The sequence below is a fragment of the Micromesistius poutassou genome, assembly GCF_964030765.1.
Source record: "Micromesistius poutassou genome assembly, chromosome: 17".
NCBI classification, from domain to species: domain Eukaryota; kingdom Metazoa; phylum Chordata; class Actinopteri; order Gadiformes; family Gadidae; genus Micromesistius; species Micromesistius poutassou.
In genome coordinates, this window is record NC_140287.1 from 1900697 (window position 1) to 1922480 (window position 21784).

At 46.9% G+C, this 21784-nt stretch overlaps 1 protein-coding gene across 1 annotated transcript in view; it reads right to left on the reverse strand.

The window, feature by feature from the left end:
- Positions 1-20482, reverse strand: part of LOC311361857 (apoptosis-stimulating of p53 protein 1-like) — a gene marked incomplete at its 5' end in the record, with an annotated part of 24761 nt that extends 4279 nt beyond the window's left edge. The window contains 17 exons of the mRNA XM_084481667.1: positions 82-248; positions 386-519; positions 697-834; positions 1423-1823; positions 2079-2116; positions 2265-2415; positions 4130-4327; positions 5942-6202; positions 7032-7302; positions 8633-8700; positions 9410-9590; positions 10154-10294; positions 15796-15999; positions 16799-16878; positions 17553-17673; positions 18086-18142; positions 20426-20482. Coding sequence (XP_084337793.1) covers positions 82-248; positions 386-519; positions 697-834; positions 1423-1823; positions 2079-2116; positions 2265-2415; positions 4130-4327; positions 5942-6202; positions 7032-7302; positions 8633-8700; positions 9410-9590; positions 10154-10294; positions 15796-15999; positions 16799-16878; positions 17553-17673; positions 18086-18142; positions 20426-20482 — 2668 coding nt within the window. The remainder of the gene's footprint in view (positions 1-81; positions 249-385; positions 520-696; positions 835-1422; positions 1824-2078; positions 2117-2264; positions 2416-4129; positions 4328-5941; positions 6203-7031; positions 7303-8632; positions 8701-9409; positions 9591-10153; positions 10295-15795; positions 16000-16798; positions 16879-17552; positions 17674-18085; positions 18143-20425) is intronic.
- Positions 20483-21784: the final 1302 nt, after the last annotated feature.

Sequence of the window (21784 nt, forward strand, 5' to 3'; positions counted from 1 at the left end):
AGGCATCGATCCATTCCTAGCCACCCATACACCCATCCATCCCGTCCGTCTAGTCGTCCGTCTAGCCCCTCCTTCACCCACCATAGAGGAACTGGGAGCACTGGGTGTAGCCCTCCTCCATCTCTTCACATTTGTCCGCCGCTGTTTCGACATCACTGATGGTGGTAGCAAAGATGGCCGCCCCAGATTCCACCAGCATCCTACAGAGCTGCACGCTGTTACACGAGGCGGCGCAGTGCAGAGGAGTCCTGGAGGACGGAGGACGAGGTTATAGACACAGACATGAAGGGTTGACCTGGCCACAGAGCAGTTAGCCGGAGCACAATGCGCAGTAATACAGTTAGCCACAGCAAAGCACAGTTAGCAATAGCCCAGTTGAACTAACCATCCGTCCGAGTCCGCGGCGTTGACGTTCACACCAAAGTCCAGGAGGAACTTGACAATGTGATGGTGGCCGGCGCAGACGGCGTTATGGAGCGGGGTTATCCCCTCGTCGTTGGGGGTGCTCGGGTTCTCCACCTGAGAGGACAGAACAAGGAGACGAGGGTATGATGGAACAGAACCGTTTCACCATGCTAAACTAAACCACTAGACTCAAACAAATCTGTACATCTCTGTAACAAACCACAGTGTGTTAACAAACCACAGCTGGTCACAGGGACCGCGGTTCTCCGGGCCGGAGGACCCCTCACTTGCCTCGTATATGATCCTCTGGACCAGGTCGAACTCCCCCTCCAGCGACGCGTCCAGCAGCAGGGCCAGAGGGTTGAACTTCACCCTCAGGCTGTGGCCGGTGCGCTCCGACGTCGACTTCTTCAAGTTGGTGCGCTTCACCTGGTAAGGGTTGTGAGTGAGTGAGTGAGTGAGTGAGTGTGAGTGTGAGTGTGTGTGTGTGTGTGTGTGTGTGAGAGAGAGAGAGTTTGTGTGAGAGAATGAATGTGGAAGGTGACAGAGCCAAAGATCAGGAAAATGACTTGAATGAATTAAACCTTCACTATGTACGTTTTCATTAGTGGCCACTAGTGGCTTCAGTTGGACAGACAGACAATTCATTTATAGAGAAATATTCCCTGGATGGATTGACTCGTGGAACCGCGTGATTTATTCTTTCTATTATTTTTAATTATTTTTGAAGGAATAAAAAGCTTTAGTACAAAATAACATAGTGCCAGTTTAATATATATTATTAAATATATATCATATCAATAAGGCAGAGAGAGGAAAATATTGTGGAAACATTGTGGTGAAAAATGATTGGATAATATATTCTGAATATTTTTAGAAGGCAATCCGTATCAAAGCTACCGTGGGCCGGCGGACGACCAGCTGGGACGTTGTTCTTTGATATGTATATATATATATGTATATACATATATATATATATATATATATATGTATATATGTATATATATCTCCACCCACCTTGGGCGGGGCGGCGGTCCGGGGCGACGGGGGCGGAGGTGGGGGCTGCGTTTGGCCTCCCGGGCTGTGGGCGGAGCGCGGCCCCCTCTGTCTCTTGTTCTTGTCCTCTGGTCTCTGAGCGGACGGAGGGGGGTCGGGCAGCGGGGCCGCCGCCGCCACGCCGCCCGCCGGCGTCGACGAGCCCGCCGGCTCACCCGCTGTTTCTACGGCGACGGAAGGAGGGGATGAACAACGGATGTCTGGGTTCAGGTCATGGTGCCCGCCCTCACCTGCGTCCAGGTGAGGGCTCCGTGCCTCCAGAGGGACGGCGGGCCGCGTCTCGTCCACGGCGGGGTGTCCGTCCTCGGGGGGGACGTTGTCTGCCTCAGGCAGGGGGCTGCCAGGCTGGTAGAAGGGGTTTCCTGTAGGAGATGAACCATGAGGCCATACCAGTCACCGTGCTGGTGCAGTCACCATGCAAAGGTCTGTGCATTTAGGGAAAATATTGAGTTTGATAACTCCCCAATATCTACTGCAATATTGTTTCACCAGCAATACGTATAAGGGGCTTAGAGCCTGACCATGGGGCCGTACTCATGATGTTTAACCAGTGACTGTGGGATGTATCCATCATCTATCCATGATTATAATAATCATTATTCCTGTTTGTGCCTCACCTGGCCCTCCGTCGATGCCCCCGGCCAGAGTGTTGAACCTAATGAACGACAAAACTTTATTGACACAAACGTAGGATCTTCACAACCCAGTCAGCCATGGGAGAAGGCTTAGGGGCCTCATAACAATACTACTGATAAAACGTATCGTATATCATATTCACATGGCGGTCAACATGAACACCTGACCTCTGGTACAGCAGCTTCTGGATGTGGGGCCCCTGGGGGCCCTCGGGCTCCGTGATGGAGCTGCGCTTCTTCAGGGGCCGAGGGGCGTTGCTAAGGCGACGGCGCAGTGCCTCCAGGTCGACGTCGTTCTGGTAGCGCAGCGGGGCGTGGGCTGGTGAGGAGGAGGCCACAGTCAGACCCTCCACTACCCACTACTACACTACTACTACTACTCACTACTACTACACTACTACTACTACTCACTACTACTACTACTCACTACTACTACACTACTACTACTACTCACTACTACTACTACTCACTACTACACCACTACTACACTACTACTACCCACTACTGCACCACTACTACCCACTACTACACTACTACTACACTACTACTACACCACTACTACACTACTACTACCCACTACTGCACCACTACTACCCACTACTACACTACTACTACACTACTACTACACTACTACTACACTACTACTGCACTACTACACTACTACTAACCACTACTACACTACTACTACACTACTACACTACTACTACACTACTACTACACTACTACTACACACTACTACACTACTACTACACTACTACTACCCACTACTACACTACTACTACACTACTACTACCCACTACTACACTACTACTACACTACTACTGCACCACTACTACAACGTCTTTGGCGGTAGCCGTGTAATAAGCGGGATAATGTATAGAACGTCGCCAGTCATTATTAGGAAGGGGCTTATTTCCCGATAATGACCGGCGTTCTATACATTATCCCTTACTTAGTTAATGCCCAAATGAGCATTATTATATGGCATATAACCCCATTACCATAGTGTGAGAAGGTGAAACCCTCCCCCTTCTCACAGTCTTGCATAAGATAAACTATTATTATTATTATTATTATTATTATTATTACTATTATTATTATTATTACAATTATATTGTGTATATATATTATAATTGGGATGGTGTGAAATTGGACTTCCGCCACGGTAGGGGGCAGTGTGATAATGAAGTCTCAGGATCAGGCCATCAGGGAATAGCCCAGGGGGTGTTGCTATAAACAGCTGTTTTGTAAATATCTATAGGTTGTGCACAAGGTGTGGGTATGTATATATCTGGTGATTGTTTATTTAGTGTCATGTTTATTTGGTATTCACACAATGTACTTTCTGGTCAGTTATGTAGGATTGGTAGCTTTAGCTACAGAATGTTCCCCCAACTAGTGGTTTGGCCCATACGGCCTTGATTGGTCCAATGCATTTCCCTATTTAAGGGCTGGCTCATTTGGTGTTTGGGGGCTGAAGGTGGTGCTGGCTTGATGGGAGGCCAGTGCGAGAGTGGTATGTTTTGGTTAGGCAATGTTACGCTATCTAAGTTATGCTTGCTGATTGATGCAGTCATTTTCTTTTCTTTTGGAACTTTGCTTTATTTTTTTGTGAATGTTTTGGAAGAAAATAAAGCTTCACTTTTTTTTGCCCTGAGACAATTGCCCTCATTTTTGCCCACACTCTCTGAATCTGGTTGGCCAAATCCCAGATACGTGGGGTGACCACGCCGGTCCCTCACACATAGTTAACATGAACACCATGAGTAAATGATCACTGGACACATTAGTTCAGTTAATAAACTGTGAGTCAATGCTTATTACTGCATTAACTAACGTTGGAATAATATACCTTTATCTATTTTAATTCTGTCTACTGTCCTGACCTTTTCACTGGGATCTGTTATTGTTTATTTACATTCATGCCAGCATATGTGATCATCATCATCAGAGTCTTGGATCCACTCCTGAGTAGTTAGGTTAGTTCTTACCTACTGGTGTGAGCAGCTGACCTACTGGTGTGAGAATCTCACCTACTGGTGTGAGCTTGGTGGGGCTGAGCGGTCGGGGGATGCTGTCCACGTTGGGGGGCAGGTGGAGCCGTCCCTCTACACCACCTCCCACCATCTCTCTGTCTGCCTCCCCGCCCGTCCAACCTCCTCCACCCGACTGGTGGAAAGGTACTGGGGAGGGCGGCGCCGAGGACGGGGGGAGGAGGGGCTTACCGTAGACTGGGAGGCCGTGAGGCGACGGGCAGACAGACAGACAGACAGAGAGAGAGACAGAGAGACAGAGAGTTATAAGACAGAGAGAGGAAGGGAGACAAACAGAGAGGGAAAGGAAGATGGACAGAATGACGGTGAGAAAGAAAGGAAAGGCAAGAGAGAGAGGGGCAGGGACTTGTATGAATGATCCTCATTCATACAAGTCCCCACATTCATCCTCATTAATGAATGTGGTCTCTACTCTACAAGAGAGAGAGGGACTAATGAATGTGGTCTCTACTCTACAAGAGAGAGAGGGACTTCTGAATGTGGTCTCTACTCTTCGGTCTCTAAAGGTTCGAGTCCGAGTCAAGATAAGACTAAGATATAATCAGTGTTGTGCAAGTTCACACTTCACATGAACTAGTTCAAAGTTCAGTTCATACAAAAGAAAATGAATAAATTCACGTTCATAGTTCACCAATTCAGTTTTGAACTAGTTCATGTTCAGTTTATTAACAGTTTTTTTAGAAACCGAAGAAAAACTGTTGGAGTGAGTATTCTGTGCTTATCTTTTAAAATGAATCCTCTCCATTACCTGCTGCCCATTACTACAATCTCAAATTGTTGTGGATATCATTTGTACACCTGTTTCATTCATCACAACTAAGGCAGTAACTCTATTTAATAAATCTGGACCTAAGCATCAATTCAGAATGTCACAAAATCTGAACTAGTTCAAGTTCAAGTTCTTTAGTTAAAAATATGTTACGTTCAGTTCAAAGTTCATAGAAAACTGAACTTGTTAACTAGTTAACTAGTTATTTTGAACTAGTTCATGCACAACTAGTTCAAACACTGGATATAATAAGATAAGATATCATTTTTGTGTGATGTTAGAGACACAGTATATCTTTATATTTCAAGATGATCATTTTGTACTATTAATTTTAATGTTCAGTGTAACCACACTGTAGGATCAAATGAGGTCATAGGTCAAGCTGAAGTGAATGGAACCGATGTCCTGCATGGACCATGCACCGCGCACAGAGCGCGTGGACGTGGAGATGTGTTGTGGCATACGATTGGTTACCAGTCACCAATGGCAATGCCCGTTCTGTTTTGAATTAATTAAACCAATGCCCAATTTTCTGAACATGCTCGCTTAATCAATCATTTGGTTTTGAAGGAGGAGTTACTTAGAAAAAAAAAATATGTATTCCTTTTTTCTTCAAGGCAGCTGGACTCGGTCGAGACCCACTAGAATATTGGTGAGACCAATATTGGTGAGACTGATATTGGCCGCAACGAGACAAGTCTGAGTGCAAATACCAACAGAGACAATAAAAAAAAAAACTTACAGACCTGCTGGTTACTATATTTATTTACTATATATGCTGTATGTACAGTATATACTACTGTATAATATATATTATAGTATGTAGTGGCTACATACCTGTAGTTGTGTATCTGCAACTACAAATTGCATTAGAGTACATAGAGGTCCCTGAAAGCACATTTATCATGAGTGTGTGTGTGTGTGTGTGTGTGTGTGTGTGTGTGTGTGTGTGAGAGAGAGAGAGAGAGAGAGTGTGTGTGTGTGTGTGTGATAGGGAGAGAGAGAGTCTGAGCCGTGTGTACCTGCTCTGACCGTCCTGTTGTTGAGGGAGCCGTAGTTCTTGGTCTGGGGGCCCTGGCTCTTGGTCTGGGGGCCCTGGCTCTGGGGGCCCTGCAGATACATGCTGTAGATGGAGCTGCTGATCATGGTGGTGGGGCCCTTCCTGGGGGACTGGGGCCTGGAGGGCGGGTCCGGGACGTAGGGCCGCACGGCCACAGCGGGGGGGGGGTCGGGCCGGTCAGACGGGGGGGGCAGCGGGAAGGTCTGGACGGGACTGCTGGAGCCTGGATCAACACAACAGAGTGAACAAACACAACACAACAGACAGTAAACAAACACAACACAACAGACAGTAAACAAACACAACACAACAGACAGTAAACAAACACAACACAACAGACAGTAAACAAACACAACCAAACAGACAGTAAACAAACACAACCAAACAGACAGTAAACAAACACAACCAAACAGACAGTAAACAAACACAACCAAACAGACAGTAAACAAACACAACCAAACAGACAGTAAACAAACACAACACAACAGACAGTAAACAAACACAACCAAACAGGCAGTAAACAAACACAACCAAACAGACAGTAAACAAACACAACCAAACAGACAGTAAACAAACACAACACAACAGACAGTAAACAAACACAACCAAACAGGCAGTAAACAAACACAACCAAACAGACAGTAAACAAACACAACCAAACAGACAGTAAACAAACACAACCAAACAGACAGTAAACAAACACAACCAAACTTCATGATTTAACAGCTTACATCTGAGTGTAACTCTTTAGAAAGGGCTTCAACATCTGTGAGAACATCTGTTTGTAGTTCACTGCGCCTCTGATTTTAGCTCCCGGATCATTTCTGAACAATCAGGGTATCTCTTCCCTGATTGGCTCAGGGATTCCGTATTGCCTGTCAATCTTGTGTGCTTGAGTGTGTGATTGGCTGTGGCTTCATGAAGCTCAGTTGAAGACAAACAGTCAACTCTTGCTCTCTTTTGCTCTCTGGATACGACCTACAGCAAATACGACCTTAAAGCAAAGCTTTAAAGAAATCAACTGTTGGTAGTTGCACCATCACTACAATCACCATGACAACTCTCCATGACTACTCCTCCATCACCTTCACGACTCTGAGTGGAGGAGGTGGTGGCGGGGCTCCGTGGGTCTGGGCGTGAGGAGGAGAAGGAGGAGGAGGAGGTCAGGGCCCTGGAGGACGCCGACCTGGACGCCGACCTGGACGCCTCCGAGCCACGCCAGCCCAGAGTGCCAGGGGCGGAGCGGGGCAAGGAGCTGGTGGCACTGTGGGCCCCCACCGCCTGGTGGGTCGCACTGGGGTAAGTACCGTAGCCAGAGGAGGGCTGGAGCAGGAGGGGGGGGGGAGAGAGGAGGGGGGAGGGGGGAGGGGGGGAGAGAGAGAGGAAGAGAGGGGAGGGGGGAGAGAGGTAGGGGGAGGGGGGGAGAGAGAGAGAGAGAGGGAGGAGGGGGGAGGAGGGGGGAGAGAGGGAGGGGGGAGGGGGGGAGAGAGAGGGAGAGGGAGAGGGAGGGAGAAGAGAGAGAGAGAGAGAGAGAGAGGGAGAGGGAGAGGGCGGGAGAGAGGGAGAGGGAGGCAAAGAGAGAGAGAGGGAGAGAGAGGCAAAGAGAGAGAGAGAGAGGGAGAGAGAGAGGCAAAGAGAGAGAGAGAGAGAGGGAGAGAAAGTGTGAGAGAGAGGGAGAGAGGGAGAGAAAGTGTGAGAGAGAGGGAGAGAAAAGGAGGGAGAGAGAGTGTGAGAGAGGTAGAGGGAGATGGAAGGAGATACAAAGAGAGAGAGTGTGAGAGAGAGAGGATGGGATTGAGAGATAGGAGGGAGAGAGAGAGGGAAGGAGAAAGATAAAGGGAGAGAGAAAGTGGGAGAGGGAGGGGGAGGGAGAGGCAAAGAGAGAGAGAGTGAGAGATAGATAATCATGATATTTGGTAGCCCTTGTCATGTTACAAAATAACAGAAATCTGTTGTTTACCTGTAATGTTATTAAGGGTTATCAAGGTGTTTATTATGCATCAGATGCTGAGTATGTCCAAAATTGAGTTAATTAGCTAACTTTGAGATGCATATAAACATACTCTTTGACAGTGGATACATCCCTCTGTTATTCCAGTTGTTTAACGTTATCTGGTTATTTAATATTTTAGATCCTGTTCATCATTTTAAATATTTTGAACTCATCAATATTTTTTTTGTATAAATATCTATTTAGATCTGCAAATGGAGAATGAAATATACCTAAAAGAAAATAAAAAACAAATATAGAATGTAAAAAAAACATGCCTAGCCAATGAATCTGATTCTGGTGGTGGATTTATTGAAGACATTTACACATACATGCCTTATGACATCATAGGTGTGCGTGTCCACCTAGACGTGTGACGGATAGATGAGCAGCGTTTGCTACAGTCCACTGGGTAGGCTGGTAGACTGATCTATCCAGCACACAGCTAGGTGGACACGCCCACTTGTGATGTCATAAGGGACAGATTTCCAAAACGGCTTGTAACGGCTAATCACACCACACCTGGTGGCCATGTCACGGGACCTTTAAAGTACTAAGACATTCCTTAAAGTCTGTCCTGCAAACAGCACTTCAGGGAAATATAGGGCATTTCACACGCTAAACGTTGTAAACCGTTAAAGATGAGTGTTGTATGTTGGATACCTGCTCTGGACCTCCGGCCCTCCAGTCAGACACACTCTTACTGACCGTCAGCCACGAGGCGTCGTTAGCTGGGGAGAGACACAGGATTCTCTTTGGTGAGGACCACAAAAGTAAAAAGACTACAAAAGTAAAAAGACTACAAAAGTAAAAGGACTACAAAAGTAAAAGGACTACAAAAGCAGGGTTGACGCTAACAATGGTGAATGCAGTTGCCCTTCAGTTCAATCATAAAGAATGGCAAACAAAATGTAATAGGAATGCTTGCCTAAAAAAGTGGCTTGGATTTGATAATTGTCAAAATTCCTCTGAAATTGGCAAATTGGCTTTGAGATTTGAAGCAGTCATAGGAAGTAACTTTTGATCCAGTTCTTGCCACAGTAGTTTTTTTTTTTGTCCTGAGATTAAAGTCAGAATTCTGAGATTAAAGTCAGAATTCTGAGATTAAAGTCAGAATTCCGACTTTAATCTCACAGGCTAAATCTCTAAATCTCGCTAAATAAGGGTAGTTCCTTACAGGCTTCCTGTGAGGAACCAAGTTCTGGGAGAGGCACTTTGCGACATACAGGACAGGAACCGCATGCTGACCGCAGAAATCGGATGTAAGCTAGTTTTTGCGAGTTCACCGTTCAAAGCGGGATGTTTTCATTGCGGGGGAGGAGCCGCGGCGGCAGTCGCCATCGTAACTTCCGGTCAGTGCACCACGGAGTATTCGATTTGGAACGACACTGACGTCTGAAAATCAGTATTTACTACAAAGTATTTAGACTTTGTACCGACCTGAGTGGGAGCGGACCTGTCCGAAGGGCGTGTGTTTCGGGGAGAGGTCGGGCTCAGCTCTGCCCCCTGCAGGCACCTGGATGTAGGGGCAGACCGCCGCCACACGGCCCGACACGCTGTCTGTACCCCCTCCTGGGCGCGGGGGGGGGGAGGGGGGCCCGGCGCCACTCATAACACTCAACTAGAGGGGAGGCAATGCCAATGAGTTACACTCCATAAACCCTCCTATTGCATTTGTGTGTTTGTGTGTGTGGTGTATGCATTTGTGTGTTTGTCTGTGTGTGTATGTGTGTGTGTGTGTGTGTGGGGGGGGGGGGTGTATGTGTGGTGTGTGTGTGTGTGTGTAGTTGTGTGTAATACATGCAGTTGTGTGTATATGTGTATGGTGTGTGGTAGTTGTGTGTAATGTATGCATGTGTGTGTGGTGCGTGCGTGCGTGCGTGTGTGGTGTGCGTGCGTGCGTGCGTGCGTGTGTGTGGTGTGCGTGCGTGCGTGCGTGCGTGCGTGTGTGTGTGTGGTGTGCGTGCGTGCGTGCGTGCGTGTGTGTGTGTGGTGTGCGTGCGTGCGTGCGTGCGTGCGTGTGCGTGCGTGCGTGCGTGCGTGCGTGTGTGCGTGCGTGCGTGCGTGTGTGTGTATGTGTGTATGGTGTGCGTGCGTGCGTGCGTGCGTGCATGCGTGCGTGCGCGCGCGTGCGTGCGTGCGTGTGCGTGCGTGCGTGTGTGTGTGTGTGTGTGTCCATCATGCCTCGGCCCTCTTCTGGCCCAGCCTCTCCCTCAGGTCTCGGATGCGTCGGTCCATGAGGCTGACCTGGGCGTTCCTCCGGTTCAGCAGCTCCTGCCCGTGCTCCAGGCTGCTGCTCTGCTCCACGTTGACGCGGTTGCGGGCCTGAGGGCCGCAGGGAGGTCAGTGGGGCCGTCACTACATCACCGGACGTCAGGCCTTCTACACAAGGTAGTCTGACGTCACGACCAAGGGCCGACGGCGGACCTGTGGAGCTCTGTCTGGTACCATGTGAGGCTCTGTCTGGTACCATGGGTACCATGTGGAGCTCTGTCTGGTACCGTGTGGAGCTCTGTCTGGTACCGTGTGGAGCTCTGTCTGGTACCATGTGGAGCTCTGTCTGGTACCATGTGGAGCTCTGTCTGGTACCGTGTGGAGCTCTGTCTGGTACCATGGGTACCATGTGGAGCTCTGTCTGGTACCATGTGGAGCTCTGTCTGGTACCGTGTGGAGCTCTGTCTGGTACCGTGTGGAGCTCTGTCTGGTACCATGTGGAGCTCTGTCTGGTACCGTGTGGAGCTCTGTCTGGTACCGTGTGGAGCTCTGTCTGGTACCGTGTGGAGCTCTGTCTGGTACCATGTGGAGCTCTGTGTGGTACCGTGTGGAGCTCTGTGTGGTACCGTGTGAGGCTCTGTCTGGTACCATGGGTACCATGTGGAGCTCTGTCTGGTACCATGGGTACCATGTGGAGCTCTGTCTGGTACCGTGTGGAGCTCTGTCTGGTACCATGTGAGGCTCTGTCTGGTACCGTGTGGAGCTCTGTCTGGTACCATGTGGAGCTCTGTCTGGTACCGTGTGGAGCTCTGTCTGGTACCATGTGAGGCTCTGTCTGGTACCGTGTGGAGCTCTGTCTGCCCAGTGGCTAACTGCGGCGTCCGAGAGGAAGTTGATCTTTTGGGACACTTATAGCATAACGCTACGCTGTGAGGACACTTATAGCATAACGCTGTGAGGACACTTATAGCATAACGCTGTGAGGACACTTATAGCATAACGCTACGCTGTGAGGACACTTATAGCATAACGCTACGCTGTGAGGACACTTATAGCATAACGCTACGCTGTGAGGACACTTATAGCATAACGCTACGCTGTGTGAGGACACTTATAGCATAACGCTACGCTGTGAGGACACTTATAGCATAACGCTGTGAGGACACTTATAGCATAACGCTACGCTGTGAGGACACTTATAGCATAACGCTACGCTGTGAGGACACTTATAGCATAACGCTGTGAGGACACTTATAGCATAACGCTACGCTGTGAGGACACTTATAGCATAACGCTACGCTGTGAGGACACTTATAGCATAACGCTGTGTGGACACTTATAGCATAACGCTGTGAGGACACTTATAGCATAACGCTACGCTGTGAGGACACTTATAGCATAACGCTACGCTGTGTGAGGACACTTATAGCATAACGCTACGCTGTGTGGACACTTATAGCATAACGCTACGCTGTGAGGACACTTATAGCATAACGCTACGCTGTGAGGACACTTATAGCATAACGCTACGCTGTGAGGACACTTATAGCATAACGCTGTGAGGACACTTATAGCGTAACGCTACGCTGTGAGGACACTTATAGCATAACGCTACGCTGTGAGGACACTTATAGCATAACGCTACGCTGTGAGGACACTTATAGCATAACGCTGTGAGGACACTTATAGCATAACGCTACGCTGTGAGGACACTTATAGCATAACGCTACGCTGTGAGGACACTTATAGCATAACGCTACGCTGTGTGAGGACACTTATAGCATAACGCTACGCTGTGAGGACACTTATAGCATAACGCTACGCTGTGAGGACACTTATAGCATAACGCTACGCTGTGTGAGGACACTTATAGCATAACGCTGTGAGGACACTTATAGCATAACGCTACGCTGTGAGGACACTTATAGCATAACGCTACGCTGTGTGAGGACACTTATAGCATAACGCTACGCTGTGAGGACACTTATAGCATAACGCTACGCTGTGAGGACACTTATAGCATAACGCTACGCTGTGAGGACACTTATAGCATAACGCTGTGAGGACACTTATAGCATAACGCTACGCTGTGTGGACACTTATAGCATAACGCTACGCTGTGAGGACACTTATAGCATAACGCTGTGAGGACACTTATAGCATAACGCTACGCTGTGAGGACACTTATAGCATAACGCTGTGAGGACACTTATAGCATAACGCTACGCTGTGAGGACACTTATAGCATAACGCTACGCTGTGAGGACACTTATAGCATAACGCTACGCTGTGAGGACACTTATAGCATAACGCTACGCTGTGAGGACACTTATAGCATAACGCTACGCTGTGAGGACACTTATAGCATAATGCTACGCTGTGAGGACACTTATAGCATAACGCTACGCTGTGAGGACACTTATAGCATAACGCTACGCTGTGTGAGGACACTTATAGCATAACGCTGTGTGGACACTTATAGCATAACGCTGTGAGGACACTTATAGCATAACGCTACGCTGTGAGGACACTTATAGCATAACGCTGTGTGGACACTTATAGCATAACGCTGTGTGGACACTTATAGCATAACGCTGTGTGGACACTTATAGCATAACGCTGTGAGGACACTTATAGCATAACGCTACGCTGTGAGGACACTTATAGCATAACGCTGTGTGGACACTTATAGCATAACGCTGTGAGGACACTTATAGCATAACGCTACGCTGTGAGGACACTTATAGCATAACGCTACGCTGTGTGGACACTTATAGCATAACGCTACGCTGTGAGGACACTTATAGCATAACGCTACGCTGTGAGGACACTTATAGCATAACGCTACGCTGTGAGGACACTTATAGCATAACGCTACGCTGTGAGGACACTTATAGCATAATGCTACGCTGTGAGGACACTTATAGCATAACGCTACGCTGTGAGGACACTTATAGCATAACGCTACGCTGTGTGAGGACACTTATAGCATAACGCTGTGTGGACACTTATAGCATAACGCTGTGAGGACACTTATAGCATAACGCTACGCTGTGAGGACACTTATAGCATAACGCTGTGAGGACACTTATAGCATAACGCTACGCTGTGAGGACACTTATAGCATAACGCTACGCTGTGTGAGGACACTTATAACATAACGCTACGCTGTGAGGACACTTATAGCATAACGCTACGCTGTGAGGACACTTATAGCATAACGCTACGCTGTGAGGACACTTATAGCATAACGCTACGCTGTGTGGACACTTATAGCATAACGCTACGCTGTGAGGACACTTATAGCATAACGCTACGCTGTGTGAGGACACTTATAGCATAACGCTACGCTGTGAGGACACTTATAGCATAACGCTACGCTGTGTGGACACTTATAGCATAACGCTACGCTGTGTGAGGACACTTATAGCATAACGCTACGCTGTGTGAGGACACTTATAGCATAACGCTACGCTGTGTGAGGACACTTATAGCATAACGCTACGCTGTGAGGACACTTATAGCATAACGCTACGCTGTGAGGACACTTATAGCATAACGCTACGCTGTGTGGACACTTATAGCATAACGCTACGCTGTGAGGACACTTATAGCATAACGCTACGCTGTGAGGACACTTATAGCATAACGCTACGCTGTGAGGACACTTATAGCATAACGCTACGCTGTGAGGACACTTATAGCATAACGCTGTGAGGACACTTATAGCATAACGCTGTGAGGACACTTATAGCATAACGCTACGCTGTGAGGACACTTATAGCATAACGCTACACTGTGTGGACACTTATAGCATAACGCTACTCTGTGTGTGGGCACACAAAAAGGATACACAACAACGGTACTAAAAAAGTATCATAAAGTTGTCGTGGATCGTCACCATGGGGATAACATGCCCCCTCCTTCCTAAAACTATTTGAATCACTAAGTTTTGGAATACCATCTGAAACAGTGAACTGGCTCTTTAAAGAGACATCTGAAACAGTGAACCGGCTCTTTAAAGAGACATCTGAAACAGTGAACCGGCTCTTTAAAGAGACATCTGAAACAGTGAACCGGCTCTTTAAAGAGACATCTGAAACAGTGAACCGGCTCTTTAAAGAGACATCTGAAACAGTGAACCGGCTCTTTAAAGAGACATCTGAAACAGTGAACCGGCTCTTTAAAGAGACATCTGAAACAGTGAACAAGCTCTTTAAAGAGACATCTGAAACAGTGAACAAGCTCTTTAAAGAGCCAAACAGTGGGCTAACTGGCTCTTTAAAGAGCCAAACAGTGGGCTAACCGGCTCTTTAAATCCTATTGGTTCATCCTGTTCCTCCTCCGTGTTCATCCAGAGGTTGGAGGCGTCTCCTGATCTGAATGATTCTCTGACCGTTCCCCTTTAGATCGCTGCAGCCCGCTGGTTTTGGTGTTTTGCTTTGAGTTGATATTTAAGAGACGAATAAGGTCTGTGCAAATTTGGCTTTGCTAACTGTGCAGATTAGTATTGATTTCTCCAAAGATCAGTCGGAAAACACGTCGTCACAAAAGTCAAAGGAAGTAAACAAAGCTGCGTTAAATAATAATAGTAATAATGTTAACGCATTAAATCTTTCAAGATTAACGCAAAGATTAAGGCATTCATTTTGACAGCACTTGTATATATAGGGCAGAGTGGGGTAAGATGAGCCAGTGGGTAAGTTGACCCACCCCCTGTATTTAGGCAACTGTACACATTTGTTGTAATTTGACCCTCAATTCAGAAAGCTTGTACGTTGTAGTACATTTTTAACATATCATGTATAATGACTCCTATGTCAAAACAAAATGATCCACGCGTAAAAATATATGTCATACATGTTGGTGATTTGCCAAGGTATAAAACCATGGGAATACTTTTGCTAAAGATCAACCTGAATTGCTAAACGAGGCAGTTTGTTCCAAAATGGTGGCTGTGGGGCAAAGTGAGCCACATGCTGAGGGGTAAGTTGAGCCAGTCGTTCAACTTACCCCGCCATGATGCACTGAAGTTAAGGTAAGTCTCTAAAGTGGTATTTAAATGTAGTATGACACAACTGATTTGGTTTTTCAGCATTTTCACATTGTAGAAAAGCTATCATGCCAGGGAAGAGAGAGAAAGGAGACGGAGAGAGACCGAGAGCAGCCACTGATGTCAACGGTGAACTCCGTCAGAGAAGTGGCAAAGCACTGAAATAGTGACAGGTTTTATATTGTTTAAAATGACCTTAAGCAAATACATAAGACTATTTGGAAAAGGAAAATGCATTCAACTTGAAGAAGTGCATTTGTCAATTGACCCCCAGATGGCTCAACTTACCCCTGGGGCAAGTTGCGCCACAACACCACTTTTTTCGGAGAAGTCATATTTCCACAGACCTGTCATATATCATCACTTTGATTGAGAGGGGTCATCCTGAAATAACGGTAGAAGTTTTCATTCCAATTTTTCATTCATTTTTCCTTGCCTTGAGGAAAACATGAGTAAAAATTGGCTCATCTTACCCCACTCACCCTATTTATACAGTATATATATATATATAATTATTAGTGTGGTTAGATTAATAGTTCCCATAGAGAGTTGTGTTCACCTGCAGCTCTTGGTACAGTTTGCGTAGCTCCAGGGCGGCGGGGCCAGCGGTGGGGCCAGCGGTGGGGCCAGCGGTGGGCCCATCCCTGGAGGTTCTGTCTGCGCTGCCGGGGGGGCCCTGTGGGCTGGGGGCCCCTCCCTGCTCTGCCACAGCGGGTTGCAGGTGAAGACGCCCTCTTCTGAGGTCTTCCAACTGCTGGGTCAACTGAGACAGATCAAACAATGAAACAGGAATACAAAATATAAAAGTGTTATTTCACAGAACTATTATGTAACTATTTATTTTTGCTTAATTTATTTTTATTTGAAAACCAGGTAAACACTATTTTTTTTTGCAGCAATTTACCCCATTCAAAGATTTCAGAGCTACAAAGTTTTACAAGGTTAAACTAGCCTGGAAATCCAGACCCACATCTAGAAAGCTGTAGGGTCTGGCAACGAGTGATGAGAACGGCCCAACTCGAGGGGCGGAAACAAGCATGCATTTGAAAATATCACTGCACGCATTTGGATAACACTACGACCAATCAGAAGAATACAATACGAGCTAACCAATAGATATGACTCCTGCCATCTCCGGACAGTAAAACAGCAACGCTTTTGGCCCGCCTATATCAGATACACCGATGTGATTGGTTAACGTTCTGAGTGAGTATATTGCTCGTTCCCAGAGTGACTCGCTGAGCAAATTCAAATTGTGCTCTGGCGAGAACTCTGGGTTTCCAGGGTAATTTTAAACACTCCTATCCACGCTTTCATTCCATATACGGTTGTTTTATTGTGGTATACTTTAATCCCCCGCCCACAATTTGGCAATTCTCCAGTTACCGTCATAACTGGAGTTACTATTGTATTGTAAAAAATGATATAGTTATAATTGTAGCTACATCTCAAGCCACTAGAGGCTGCTAATGGGAACGTAGATAGTGCAGGTTTAACTAAGTGGTAGTAGTGGGAGGTAGCAATCAAGATATCTCGACATTAATCCTAAACGTTTAGACTACCTGGTCAACTCTAACAACGGCCGACTGCAACTCCGCCTGCTTCTCCTGGAACAGGCTGCTGACATGATCTATCTCTGCAACTACAGAGAGACAGATAATAGTATTAGACTGCATTCATACAACGCTTATCCAGTGGCCACTCAAAGCACTATACAATACTATATATACTATACTATACATCACCCATTCAAACACCAACAGCAGGGTCCCTCATGCAAGGTAACAGCCAGCTCGTTGGGATCATTTAGGGTGAGGTGCCTTGCTCAGGGACACCTCTACAGCTAGGAGGAGCCGGGGATTGAACTAGCAACCTTCCAGTTCCCAGTCAACCTCATTAGCCACATGGCGCGAGTGATATAACAGAAAATCCCAACCACCATTGCTTTCTGAAAATGTTTTACAAAAATACAACGTACGTGCAAATGGTTGGAGGGAATCTAAAGGTGTCAAAGCTCTGGCAGCTGTGTGTGTGTGTGTGTGTGTGTGTGTGTGTGTGTGTGTGTGTGTGTGTGTGTGTGGTGTGTGTGTGTGGTGTGTGTGTGTGTGTGTGTGTGTGTGTGTGTGTGTGTGTGTGTGTGTGTGTGTGTGTGTGTGTGTGTGTGTGCATGGGCGCGTGCATGCGTGTGTGTGTGTGTGTGCGTGTGTGTGGTGTGTGTGTGTGTGTGTGTGTGTGTGTGTGTGTGCGTGGGCGCGTGCGTGCATGTGTGCATGTGTGTGGTGTGTGGTGTGTGTGTGTGTGTGTGTGTGTGCTCACAGAGGTTCCCGTTGATGAGCCGGCTGTAGTCCATCTGACCCCTGACCAGACGGACGGCCCTCAGCTTGGCCTCCTGGCTGTCCACCCTGTCCTGCAGCCAGCGCAGCTTCTCCGCCTCCGACTGAAAACAACGGCGTGTGTGTGTGTGTGTGTGTGTGTGTGTGTGTGCGTGTGTGCGTGTGTGTGTGTGTGTGTGTGTTTGTGTGATTTTGTCGGGGTGGGAGGGAGGGAGGGACAGCGCAAAGGTCGTCCATGAAAATCATAAAAGAATGAACATTTGAAACAGATCCCTTCAGAGGTTTGATCTTAAGACACATGGAGTGCGTTCGGACTAGTCGTTGACACTTTGTCTTATTTCATCAAATGTCAGTGTTTGCCTTTTGGAAATGGCACCTCTTCCCTGAGCAGAAATCTGTTGAAGGGAGTGAGGTGATTATCAGTGGATCTGACACCTGTCGTCCGTGTTCCTCCGGTAGGCCACAGAAGACAGGGAGCTGAGGGACACTTCTGAATGAATGTGTGGTTCAGCTCACCTGAGTGTGTGCTTGGCTCGGTCTGCCCCGCTGTTGAAGGTACCTGAGTCTCTGTTCCTGGGAGGCAGAGGACGAAACATTCAAGAGACAGCAAGCAACAGTTGAATTGACTCTGGGTTGCCTTCTACTACGTGACAATTACCAGTTAGTAGTAACTGGTAACTACATACTGTTACCAGTTACTACGCCCACATGCATCATTATAACTCTAATGCATGCTGTAGTCTATGAGTCATATGAACTGTAAGTTACGGTTAAAACCAAACCCACAGAAGACATGCAGGTAAACAGAACAACACTGAGGTAATAATTAGGGGTCCTACGTAAACTGTAGGAACCCTATTGTTTTCGTTAGTATTATTATAAGGGGTCCTACGAAACTGTAGGCACACTATTGTAATCGTTAGTATTTTAAGGGGTCCTACGAAACCGTAGGCACACTATTGTAATCGTTAGTATTTTAAGGGGTCCTACGAGAAACGTAAGAACTGGACCAAACACCCACACTCAACAGATTTGGTGCCGGAGATGGTAAAAGCTGCAAACTCGGCACACATGTACCAGGTGACTGTGGCACTATATGGTGTGAAATTCATAGCAATAAGGCAAAATAAATAAGACGGTAGAGATATACATTTTAAAGTGAAATACAGGCATATGTAAACAGCTCTACAGCACGATAAAACAGCTCTAACATTGCATCCAAAGATTTGAAGACAATATCTGAACAAAACAACAACAAAAATATTTGTGTGAAGTTCTCCCTTCTGAACCGTGGCCTCTCTACAACCCAGGCTGGGCCTTAAAGGGGTACACACGTCAATTTGCAAAAGTCAGTTTGACAGTGGATTTTGACACAGTATGCTTCGGAAACATGGTTGGTGATAGTTTTGATATGTTAACCGACCAAGCTCACCATACCTCCACAGACGGAAGACTATTTCTCAAAATATACTCTAACCTTCCCTTGAAAGTCTACATGTCCATGTAGTGTATGGGGATTGTGTCGGACTCATGACCATGGGGTCGATGTAGGGGTGTACGGTATAAACGGTATAGAAAGTACACCGGTGTGAATTTGCACTACGGTATGGATTTTGACGTTACTGTGAGACTGGTAGATAGTGTTGTGTGCGTTACAAAGTAAGTAACATGTAAATACAGTAATGTAAATACTTTTTCCTGTTACGTGTAACTAATGAAAACGTGGTAATGAAACATAGTTTCTTTTTCAATTTGCCTCAACGTTACTTTCCCCAGGGACAGATTTGACAATATACTCTGATCTGCCCCTAGACATTGACATGTCCATTTACTGCGGTGGTCTTACGTTGGACTCGTGACAATGAGGTCAGTGGTTCAATACCAACCTCAACCAAGCCTTCTGTGAAACACTGCATCACATCAAATAATGTTTACCATCATGTATTCATTAGGCACCACCATTCTTATACAGTCATTCAGTCATGCAATAGGACCCTGTCATGGTTTCTTGCAACTGTCTCTGTACATTGAAGGGAAGTAAGATCAGGGTCATTTGTGCTTTGAGGAAAAAAAGAAAGCAAGAAAGAAAGAAAGAAAGAAAGAACAAATAAAACAAAAGAGAAGTATCCCAAAAGCACACAAAGACATCAAAGAGGACTAAAGTGAACTAGAAAGAGAGGCAGGATGCTCTGAATGGTGTGCCTGTCTCTCTTCCTGATTCCATCAGCTGTCTTACAGCACGTCGTGTTCACAGTCTGCAGCCCGCTCAGAGGCCCTTCCTGTTGGTGTGTCGGGCCACCGGCTGACCGTAGCTCCTGCCCATTCTTTCATACAAACCCATTTCCGACCTCGTACTGTACGTGTGAGAGGAAGGGGCTTTGTAAAACAGAGACGCAGCGGCCTGGCCGCCTGACAGCCGTATCACAGCCTGGGGCCCAGGTCTCAGTGTTGATTACCTAAACCACGTTTCACATGCACAGCTCCATGCCAAGCCATGCTCTCTGATGTCGCCTACGTTTCATGGACTCCATGAAATGAAGTCGAATCTCAAGTAAAAAAAAAAAAGATAAAACACAATTTGAAATGGTGAATTCTCCTTCCTCTAAATGGCGTTACTGGTGTAAACGCTGAAAGGCAGCGTTGACTAAGACTACATTTTGTTTGCGTCTGTGCTCTGTGTGCAATGATTTTGGGTTTGTTTTGTGTTGTGATTGTTGAGACTTTACTGGACTGTTTTTGTATGTGCACTGCATTGTGTGGGCTAAGTACGAAAAAATATATAAGAAATAAACATGCACACACACTTAGTCAACAGCATGCTTCGACATGCACTCCTAGCTTCCTGGTTTGTGTTACCTTGGCAACCAACCTCTGTTGTTGAGCCTCTATTTGTTGCTGTTGTCTCACGGCCATTTCCTGGAGCTCAGAGAGGGTCAGCTCTACACAGGAAACCTACACACAACCCCCCCCCCACACACACACACACACACCACAACCCCCACACACACACCATAACCCCAATGTGCACAAACACACACACACACACACACACACACACATATGCAAGCACGTACACACACACGCACACACACACACACACACACAGACACACATTCCGCAGGCATTAAGTCTTTCACTTACTTTAAAGATCCCATGGCATGCTACTTTATGGATGCTTTTATATAGCTGTTAGTGGGCCCCTAATACAGTACTTGAAGACGTTCAAGAAATTCAGCCTTGGTGCAGAGTTACAGCCACTACGAGCCAGGCCCACAATGAGCTCTCCACAAACGTGCCGTTTTTAGAGGCGGGTCAAGGTGGAGGGTGGGGGTGTGGCCCTGAGCAGCTTGCGGCCACGGTACCATGCGCTAGTGTTTACAGTGGATGTATCATGGATGTATCGGCGGGAGCCCAGCTGCCCGCCATGAGGCACCACCGCCTCAGCAGCGGGCAGCGGGGCTCCGGCGGGAGACAGTCGCGGGCAACAATCCCTTTCTCCTCCATGTCGCAGTTCATGTACTTCAGGGAGTCAAAGCCAAAGTTCCTTTCCCCCAATTCCTTCTCAACCATGGCTGAGATAACCCCCACTACGAGTCTCGTTGTGGAAGTACCAGAGACGTCAGAGAACCCGACGCAGTCTGGTCTTTACACCAAATGGGAGCTTGCCTTATTGTGTTGCGTGTTATGCGCCATGACACCAACAGCAGAACGGTTATCCAAATAACAAAGTGAACAACACTTGCGTTACAGTGTGTGTATTGACACACACACACACACACACACACACGTGGCGCTTGCACGGTCGTAGCTCATTGTCTCATTGGCGGGCCAAATTCTCTGGGCGGGCCAAGCAGAGAAAGGGGAGGTAACATGTCCCGTATGACGACATACGGGGAAAATTCCAAATCAGCACGTATGAGTCTTGTTTTTTCAGGCAGAGCGGGATACCTAGTGCTCGTTTTACACCAAACGCCATTTCTAGCTACTGGGGGACCATAGGGAGGCTAGGGGAACTCCTATTTATGTTAGAAAACCTCATAAAGTGACATTTTCATGCCATGGGACCTTTAAAACTAACACTACCAGTTATACATGATATGTATCTTTACTTAACCTCGACTCATAATGATGCTAAAATGTTCACGTTGGACATTCATACAGACAGTTCCATCATTTGAACCTTGTCATGAAGTTCACAGCCTCTTCATTTAGTTC